We start from the raw sequence: 10,722 nt of genomic DNA, 5'->3' as shown, positions 1-10,722 counted from the left end.
ACTTGAACAAGCCAGTTTGCAGGCGGTGCTTTCGGAACATTTCAACGAAGGGCGCTAAAGCCTGGTTTATACTTGACGCGCCGCGAGCAGCGCGAGGGTCCGCGCGGCGAAAATGATGTAATCGCGGTAGCCTCGCGCGCTGTCAATTCGCGAGGTCGTGCACCTCTAAAGCTGGGCGTACACTGTACAATATTTTAAATCGTGTACTCAGCTCCAGCTCAAACTGTACGACTAAATCGCAGGGTTTAAAAATTCACAGCTCACGATTCATATACTCACACTATACGACCCGACGCTCTCATGCGATCTCACGAGGAGCGATTTGAATTTCAAACATGTTTGATATTCTTGCGACGCTGCGATTTCTGATCGGGAGTTGGTCGTGAGGTGTGAATCGCTCCTCGTTTACCTGTGCAAACTATACGATGCACGACACGCGATTGAGCCGAAACTCGGCCCGATCGAAAAAGAGTCGCACGAGTGAAAAATCGGCTGAAAATGGGCCAAAAATCGCACAGTGTACGCCCAGCTTAACTTAGCGCGTGCCGCAGCGCAATGAACAGTCATGTTTGTAGGGTTCATACACCAACAAGGTGGAATTAAAGCACTTGTATGTCACTTTCAAGGTCCATTTCAATATTTCCCAGCACGTTAAACTTTAGTTAAATACTCGAAATTATTCGCTTTTTTAAATGGTTGTTTATTTTCAAAACGCCCAATTTTAACGTCTTCACGTTCTCTCATGTTTCGTCCTGGAATTACAAGAGGCTCGTATTTGTTAACGTAACACAAGAGAACGGTTCAGTCAGACAGCTATTTGTTTCAAGCATTTTCAAGCACGCGGACAAGGTGTGCGGACTCGCGCGCTATGGTCACTCGCGAAAGTTTAAACCTAGCTTAACACAACAAATCTGGTCAAACACCTGAAGGCACGCATATTTGTACAAAACATTCCAAGAGGTTGGTGATTATTCCCATTTCTAGTATTATAGCATACAAAATTATGTGTCCGATTATGGTATCCTAGCAAATGTCATATTCTTGGTTTAAGAGCCGTAAGTGCGACAGCATACAGGGAGAAAAGAGTGATTGTACTACAATGGATCAATCTATGAATACTGAACTCTAATACTGAAGTTTTAGTTACTTAAAGAGTTAAAGTTGTTTAAAGTATACTTAAAATACACTTTTTGCACTAGCCTTTTTTAACTTCTAAATGTGAATTCCAGAGTGCACTACTATTATTTATGTTAATTTATATTAATGTGCAATTATTTATTTTTCTGTTTTAATGTGGTAGGGACTACACCGTTTATTTATTTGACATTTGTGAAACAAAATACAATATTCATTTGTTTGTTTATAAAAAATAAATAAAAAGCCTTTAAAACGGAAATGAGCACAGTATCTGACTTTGGTATCGGAAATCGTATCGAATTTCAATACTTTTTAAAGTATCGTATCGAAGTTGTAATTCTTAGTATCGTGACAACACTAACGCACACACACACCCACACCCGCACGCACACGCACCCACACACATAGCCACATGCACAACCAAACACACACACACGCACACACCCACGCACAAGCATATGCACACACGCACGCGCACACACACACCCGCACACACATGCACACACGCACACAGACACACACACACATGCACACACAAGCATACGCACACACGCACACACACACACACACACACACACACACACACACACACACACACACGCACACACACACACGCATACACACACGCGCACACGCACACACACACACACAGGCCATCCGGCCGCGTATGGCTCAGCATGGCCAATTAAGGCAATGAGAGGAGACTATTTAAAAGAGCTCTGCTAATGTATAAACGAACCCAGAGAAGGACAGAGGAGGTCGCGGGACAGAGAGAGAGGGAGAGAGAGAGAGAGAGACAGGGAGAAGGAGGAAGACAGAGAGAGAGAGAGAGAGAGAGAGACAGGGCGAAGGAGGAAGACAGAGAGAGAGAGAGGGAGAGACAGGGAGAAGGAGGAAGACAGAGAGAGAGAGAGACAGGGAGAGGGAGGAAGACAGAGAGAGAGAGAGACAGGGAGAGGGAGGAAGACAGGGAGAGAGAGAGGGAGAGACAGGGAGAAGGAGGAAGACAGAGAGAGAGAGAGAGACAGGGAGAAGGAGGAAGACAGAGAGAGAGAGACAGGGAGAAGGAGGAAGACAGGGAGAGAGAGGGAGACAGGGAGAAGGAGGAAGACAGGGAGAGAGAGGGAGAGACAGGGAGAGAAAGGAAGAGAGGGAGACTTTCTAAAGCTCTTACCTCCCCTCAAATTTTCGTTTCAGAAAGTCAAATAGCGCCTTTTGCATCATATCCGTTACCTGTAAGAAGAAACGGAGACGGTCATGTAAATATGCCTGAGAGCATCTGATCAGACACACAACATCACCATATGCATATCTCTATATGTATAAGACATTACCACCAACTTAAAGCCTTAACTATAAATGCTTTTTACATTATACTTAGTATAAAATATTATATACTTTCCATAACTAGGTCTGATGGTGTACAATTAATCTAAAGTGAATGTCTAGCATACAAATAACAATGAATCTCGGACATGGCCGGAAAAAAATATTAAGCCACTCCAGAGAATCACTGGAAATCCCATTTCAAGTGAGCTAATTTGATGCAAGTTTACGGCAGCTGATTTATGATCACAGTTGGTGCATCTGACCTCGTAACCCTTGAGAGAGGGTCCGATCAGGACCACGGGCCTCATGGCGGGCACCACGTCATACGGGGCAATGTGCTCCGGCTGCAGAGGACCGGAAAACACACATCATTCTCTCTCGCACAGTCAGACCAAAGACACTGCATCACGTGAGACACATAAACTACCACATTCAGTTGTGCTAGATATAAAACACACACACACACACACACACACACACACACACACACACACACACACACACACACACACACACACACACACACACACACACAAAGTATACCTGTGTTTCTTAGTCCCAATCCATTAAACACATGACGCAAGATGCTGTCCCTGTAGGTAACTGTGTGATAACTAGCTGATGATTTGTGGGTGTGCTGGATTAAGGCAAATGGAAATGTGTTGAACACAGGGGCCAGGGGGACCCCACACTGAGGCACAACAGGGAGCCACAACAAATTCAGGGATTTGTCCTTTGAGAGGAAAATCAGAAAAGGCCAGAAAAGCCATAAAAATTATTTCACTTCTATTAAACCACATTCTTAGCTGGGTGTCTGCATTATGCTGTTTGTAAGAGATGAATTAGTGAATACTTTTTTATCTCAAAGTTCAGGGATTAAGAACAGTTTATCACAAGTAATTCTGCAAGAGGCACAAACATAAACCATGTCTTCACCAGTCTGAGGGTCTGACATATGTACATGTGCCTTGGGGGAGATCTTCAATAAAGCAATGACTCCACGCTTCAGTGCATCTGTTCTCAATGTAAACAATATTCCTGAAACATTTAATTAATATTCTGTGATGTTTGATTACATTTTGTCGTTGGTTGCCATTCTGAATGAATGGCTCAGTCTGTAATTGGATCAGAATAATTAACTAGCTGAAACAGACACTTATCTATAAAAACCCTGGGCTCTGCCTTCAGAGACATTACAGTTGATTAAATATCACATAATAATTATGGAACAACTTGGGACTCCCTTACTAAATTATAATTTCTAAAAATAATCTTTATGAAGGGAAGGAAAATCCTCTGTCTTCACTGATCTTGCTTCATTGTGTAACAAAAGAAGTGACAAAAACTAAACCAGCAAAATCCAACATGAACATCACATGAATTTGCTAAAAGGAATGCAGTATAGACCTATATATATTTCTCTTATATTTAGAAGGTAGAGAAATGTGTTATTCCAGCATAACTAAATTAACCAAGGACTAAGACTTTGATAAAATAATATAGCACAAAACACATTTGGAATGGGATCTCCTGTCAAAACGACTGATTGGCGTACTGAGTAATACTGAAATAGTGAACACGCACACATGCCCTACACCCCCCATACTCAAACAGTGGCCCGCGGGCCGGGCTATCTATTTCTGGCCCGCGAGCTGTTTTGAAAAGTGTTTTTTTTTTTTTTGGAATCTTTTTTTTCAATCGCGCTATCCGCTCTTATTTTGAAATCGCGCACCGCGATCTCAAGACGATGCCGGGGATTGCCTTTATGGCAACAACAAACAGGTAGCAGACGCCCAAATGCGTTCACAATGCGTTCAAAATTGTGTTTTTTTTTTTTTTGTGAGAAAAAAAAACAAGCACTGAGGTCCAATTTTATGTTTTAAACACACACACACACACACACACACACACACACACACACACACACACACACACACACACACACACACACACACACACACAAACACACACAAACATACACAAATGCGCACATGCACACAGATTAAAGCAAAGCTTAGTTACAGACAAAGGCTACTGAAATGGGAAGAAACACACAGCAATGTAAAGACACCAGTGGAGCCTTGAAGGCAGAACGGGCCTGCAAGGCCTTATAGCAGCCTGACTTACCGCCTTCGGCTTCTGCGCTGCTTAGGAGAGAGGGAGAATGAGAGAGAGAGAGAAAGAGAGAAAGAAAGGAAGTGAAAAGATTTAGTGATAGAGAGAGGGAACAGCAGAGGGAATTGGGAGGACAGAGAGAGAGGGGGAGAGAAAGAACAACAGTGAAGGGGAAAAACAAAACAAGTGGTTAAAAACAAGCAAGCATGCTCATGGCTGTGGCGTGGACATACGGACGGCAGACAGACAGACGTAGAGGCAGGCGGGGCTCTGCGTGAGGCAGCACAGCCATACGGACGAGCACGGACGCTTGGGGGCGGGGCGGGCCCGTGACCACGGTTACCTTCTTAAAGAAGGGCATTCGTTTCTCGCGGGCTAAGGGGGATATGACTGGGGTGGGGCTGGCTTTGGGGGAGCGCTGCTGGGGAGGAGGGTCAGGCTCCTCTGGATCTAAGCCGGCAGTGTCTATGTCCACGGCAACACACACACACACACACACACACACACACACACACACACACACACACACACACACACACACATTCCATTATGTATGGGGCTCTAAGAAGGGTGTGCACAAAACGAACCAGTGGATACACCATAAATTGAACCCATCAGTATTTTAGTGGAGGATTATATTAATTTTGTTGCAGAACTCAGCAAACAAATATAACACTAAACAAAATAAACAGCACATCCCTATACTGCCGAAGGTTCAGTGACAGTGCAGCAGTGTGGCTAATGTTAGCACCCACGTGTAGACAAGTGACTGCTGTATTCTGAAACAAACCCAAGTTAGCTAGACTAACCTGCTGGCCACTTTGAAGTTAACCTTTATGTTAGTCAGTCAAAATATTTCTAAAAGCAAGCCAATCACAGCACCGTTTGTAGAACCCCGTTTTAAACATACAGAACTTAACTGCTCATTTAGCTTGAGCACATATTAATAAAAACATTAGAATCTGAATGATATAATGAGGTTTAGTATGTAACTTAATCTGAGGATGTATTGACTTACGAGAGTTTTGAGCCAGCTGTGCTATATTGGCCAAGGATTTACTACATAGAAGGAGAGAGAGAGAGAGAGAGAGAGAGAGAGAGAGAGAGAGAGAGAGAGAGAGAGAGAGAAAGCAAATTAGTGACATATTATCATGGGGATGCAGGGATAAGCATTATTGCAGAATTCTGAAGAAATACAAGTCTGTAGAAATGCATATAAGGTAGGTGTGTGTATATGTATGTGTGTGTGTGTGTGTGTGTATGTGTGTGTGTGTGTGTGTGTGTGTGTGTGTGTGTATGTGTGTGTGTGTGTGTGTGTGTGTGTGTGAGTGTGTGTGTATATGTATGTGTGTGTGTGTGTGTGTGTGTGTGTGTGTATGTGTGTGTGTGTGTGTGTGTGTGTGTGTGTGTGTGTGTGTGTGAGTGTGTGTGTATATGTATGTGTGTGTGTGTGTGTGTGTGTGTGTGTGTGTGTATATGTATGTGTGTGTGTGTGTGTGTGTGTGTGTATGTGTGTGTGTGTGTGTGTGTGTGTGTGTGTGTGTGTGTGTGTGTGTGTGTGTGTGTGTACCTGGGGAGCAATTGGTTTTTTTTTACTCGTGCCTCCTGGTATGTGTTTGCAGTTTCTAACTTCACTGGACTGGGGATAAAACCGATGTCACTCCCCTCCTTCACCAAGCGACCAATCCACCATTCATTATTATACTTCTGTAATACAGACAGATCCACCATTCATTATTATACTTCTGTAATACAGACAGATCCACCGTTCATTATTATACTTCTGTAATACAGACAGATCCACCATTCATTATTATACTTCTGTAATACAGACAGATCCACCATTCATTATTATACTTCTGTAATACAGACAGATCCACCATTCATTATTATACTTCTGTAATACAGACAGATCCACCATTCATTATTATACTTCTGTAATACAGACAGATCCATCATTCATTATTATACTTCTGTAATACAGACAGATCCACCGTTCATTATTATACTTCTGTAATACAGACAGATCCTCTGTTCATTATTATACTTCTGTAATACAGACAGATCCACCATTCATTATTATACTTCTGTAATACAGACAGATCCATCATTCATTATTATACTTCTGTAATACAGACAGATCCACCGTTCATTATTATACTTCTGTAATACAGACAGATCCATCATTCATTATTATACTTCTGTAATACAGACAGATCCACCGTTCATTATTATACTTCTGTAATACAGACAGATCCTCTGTTCATTATTATACTTCTGTAATACAGACAGATCCTCTGTTCATTATTATACTTCTGTAATACAGACAGATCCAACATTCATTATTATACTTCTGTAATACAGACAGATCCACCATTGATTATTATACTTCTGTAATACAGACAGATCCACCATTCATTATTATACTTCTGTAAAACTTTTGCAGTGCAGATAGACAGAGCATATCATTATTACAAACATCATAAAAATATTATTATTTTTATTTATATATTTTTATATTAATAAACACAAGTTTCTAATACCAGTCAAGCAAATAACACATCCAAGCATGTATGTTTTCAAGGCTGACCTCCTTAACATGTAGATACTCTTTAGGTTCAAAAGAGATTGCCATGCCAGGCACAGGGACGTTATCCTTGGGGCTAGCATTGTAGCCAATGTTTGTCCGAACAGCAAATGCAACAGGCCTCATCTGCACAGGGTGGATAGGGACGAAACAGCAACAAAAAGAAGAGGGAGAGACCTGGTGAGGGCTTGCTTTATCAGTACATTCACAGGTGGTGACCAGTTTCACAGAGTCCGTTTCTTCATCTCATACGCAAAAGCTACCTAAAGAAAATCATCAATACAAGAACTTATAACAATGGCATTGAGGCAACAACTTTCATGATTAGGACAGGGTTGCCAACTCTCACGCAATGAGCGTGAGACACACACATTTGACCGTCTTCACACGCTCACACGCCACACTTTTGATATCTCACGCTGAAAAAAAAAAAACGAGTTTATTTACCTCTGATCCACATCTATGATTCAATGAGTTACTAGTTCGCTCTGACGCTAACAACTAGCTACTAAGTACTTTATCTGCTAGCTAGTGGATGAAGTGACCAAACCTAAAAGAGCTACATTTTCCCCACTTGGACATGGCATTTCCGATGGTGCTAAGTGGTTTGGTGTTCACTCTTATTTTGGTTTTGTCCCTGCCATTCCTAGTGATCACCTGTCTTTCATTTTTCTGTAATCATTTGAAGTAGTTGTGTTTGTCTTCCTGCCTTAGTTTGTCAGTAATTTGGTGAAAATCGTCTATGGTTTCATTATGTATTCTGGTTTTGTCTCTTGATCTAGCAAGTTGACCCAGTTAATGCAAATTTGATTACCCTTAATGAACATAATTTATCTGAGCACTTGCATCCAGCCTCACTTTCCTCCTCGTTACGGAATGACAGAGCGACAAAAGACACAACAAGTGAGCAATGTCCCTGTTTATGGATCTGTCATTATTGCAAAACCCTAACACTGAAGATTAAAAATCTCCAACATTGCTGTACTGGGAAGGGTAATTTCCTTCATGCTGCAGGACCAAGGGCTCATTGTAGGTTAGAGAAGTCCCTGACCATGATTCATCTCTTGGACTTAGTCTACGATGGAAGTTCAGGTGGGTGCCATGATGTTTCTCTTTGGTGCCAGCACTATTTTAAGTTCACATGGCACATGAAGTTTGTCTTCTGTCTGATTAAGGGAGTGCAGGGGATCATGGTGTCAGAAACCTTGCATGGTTTTATATGCATTTTGCTGGGGTGCATCTCCAGTCCCACAACCAATTGTCTCTGTTCCTGCAGTGCTGCTGTGCATTCACTTTGCCAAGCCTCCAGCCTGACACCCACGGTTCCTGGCTGCCCGTCCAGGCCTGATGTCTGTGGTCCTGACTGCCATGGTCCCAACAGTTTTGCCAGACACCACACAGTCCTGTTCACATAGATGCCCTGTCCTCTGCAGGAATAGGCTTTGTGCCTCCGGGCTAGCCACTCCTTCTCTGGTGCCTGCATGGGGGAGACTGCTGGCCTTGGGGTAAACTCATTGTCTGTTTCTGTTCCTGTGTCTCTCGTGTCTGAGGTCTTAGTTGTGGAAGATGCTGCTCTTTCTCTTGCCTCCTTTTTCCACCACGACAATTCCTTGCTCCTTAGAGGACATCATTCCCATGTGCTGCTCCCTCGAGGGCAAGGGCACACCCTCAACCCTACAACCTCAACCCTCAACCCCACACCCTCAACCCTACAACCTCAACCCTCAACCCCACACCCTCAACTCTACAACCTCAACCCTCAACCCCACACCCTCCACCCTACACCCTCAACCTCAACCCTACACCCTCAGCCCTACAACCTCAACCCTCAACCCCACACCCTCAACTCTACAACCTCAACCCTCAACCCTCAACCTCAACCCTACACCCTCAGCCCTCAACCTGAACCCTACACCCTCAACCCCACACCCTCAACCCTACAACCTCAACCCTCAACCCCACACCCTCAACCCTACAACTTCAACCCTCAACCCCACACCCTCAACTCTACAACCTCAACCCTCCAACCCTCAACCCTACACCCTCAACCTCAACCCCACACCCTCAATCCTAAAACCTCAACCCTCAACCTCAATCCTACACCCTCAACCCTACACCCTCAACCCCACACCCTCAACCCTACAACCTCAACCCTCAACCTCAATCCTACACCCTCAACCCTACACCCTCAACCCCACACCCTCAACCCTGCAACTTCAACCCTCAACCCTACACCCTCAACCTCAACCCTACACCCTCAACCCTACACCCTCAACCCCACACCCTCAACCCTACACCCTCAACCCTACACCCTCAACCCTCAATTTGTGGATAATGAGTCTTGCACTCAGCACCTGCATCCAGACTCACCTTTCTCCACCTTGCATGATCATGGAGGCAACAAAGGGTGTGATATCAGAAAAAAGCGACACGTTCACCCAGTATAAGGAGCACAGGAACACCAGTGCTAGAGATGCTGCACAAACAGTTTTTTCAGTAACTTGACAGGTGACAGGGCCAAGTTCCTCGTTCTGATATTGGTTTTGTGCATTCATACCGAGAATGCTGCTGTATAGTATATTATCACATACAGGTGGGGGGTGAGAGAGAAGACACGAGCTGAAGCAAACAGGTAAGCATATTTTCCAGCTCCACCCTAGAAGTCTTAGGGGTAGTGGAGGTTCATGGGGCATTAGGGCATGTCTGGCTCAACCAGCACATCCAACCAGATGTGAAATAGGGCACATTTCTCAATACAGCAGCGTTTTTGGATGATCTAAGGCAGGGATGTCAAAGTCAAATACACCGAGGGCCAAAAAACCTAATTTGCTACAAGCCGAGGGCCGGACTGGTTCAATGTTTATTAAAACATATTGAAATGATTGCACATAGCCTATTGAACCAAGACCCAACACAGTGTATACTATTTAATGCTTAAATGAATAAAGCAATATTTTCTTATGGATCTGTCAGTAATTTCAAGTGAAAACATTTTTCAACAAGGAAACAGATAAAAACAAACTTCCTTCAAAGAAAACATGTCCTGTACGTAAAATTAATAAAGTAATAAAGGTTTGAAAAGTGCTGGAATTTAGGCTAAAGTACTTGAAAATGCTTGAAATTGTAACGACTTCGTTTCACAACAAATGTATTACGTTAACAAATACGAGCCTCTTGTAATTCCAGGACAAAACATGAGAGAACGTGAAGACGTTAAGATTGGGCGTTTTGAAAATAAACAACCATTAAATAATGTGAATAAAAAAGCGAATTATTTCGAATCATTTCGACTATATGTATAAATATCTAACTTAATTAAGTTTAACTGGTGCGCGCAGTTACAAAATTCGAGAGGTGCACGACCTTGCGAATCGACAGCGTGCGACGCCCTCGCGCACGGGCGGAGCCACTGCGATTGCGTCATTTTCGCCGCGCAGACCCTCGCCGCTTGTGTGCGCTGCAGTGACTTCACGGGCTACCGTTGCATTGTGGGGAATGTAGTGTTTGTGCGTGCAAAACACCATCGGGCGGCTGTGGCCTGCGGGCCGGTTCTA

The 10,722-nt window shown here is 43.5% G+C and overlaps 1 protein-coding gene across 6 annotated transcripts in view; it reads right to left on the bottom strand.

The window, feature by feature from the left end:
* LOC143474905 (voltage-dependent L-type calcium channel subunit beta-1-like) overlaps positions 1–10,722 on the bottom strand; it is an 87,360-nt gene that overhangs the window by 7,249 nt on the left and 69,389 nt on the right. For 5 of the 6 annotated variants that reach the window (XM_076972567.1, XM_076972571.1, XM_076972572.1 and 2 more), the window contains 6 exons: positions 7,172–7,294; positions 6,152–6,288; positions 5,600–5,640; positions 4,925–5,046; positions 2,730–2,810; positions 2,312–2,370 (listed from right to left, as the gene is read on the bottom strand). In XM_076972567.1, coding sequence (XP_076828682.1) covers positions 2,312–2,370; positions 2,730–2,810; positions 4,925–5,046; positions 5,600–5,640; positions 6,152–6,288; positions 7,172–7,294 — 563 coding nt within the window. Of the gene's footprint in view, positions 1–2,311; positions 2,371–2,729; positions 2,811–4,593; positions 4,611–4,924; positions 5,047–5,599; positions 5,641–6,151; positions 6,289–7,171; positions 7,295–10,722 lie in introns of all 6 variants that reach the window. The other variant, XM_076972568.1, reaches the window with a different exon arrangement.

Source organism: Brachyhypopomus gauderio, chromosome 14 (assembly GCF_052324685.1).
Source record: "Brachyhypopomus gauderio isolate BG-103 chromosome 14, BGAUD_0.2, whole genome shotgun sequence".
NCBI lineage: Eukaryota > Metazoa > Chordata > Actinopteri > Gymnotiformes > Hypopomidae > Brachyhypopomus > Brachyhypopomus gauderio.
The sequence above is the reverse complement of the archived record's forward strand: the minus strand, read 5'-3'. Positions and strand labels throughout refer to the sequence as shown.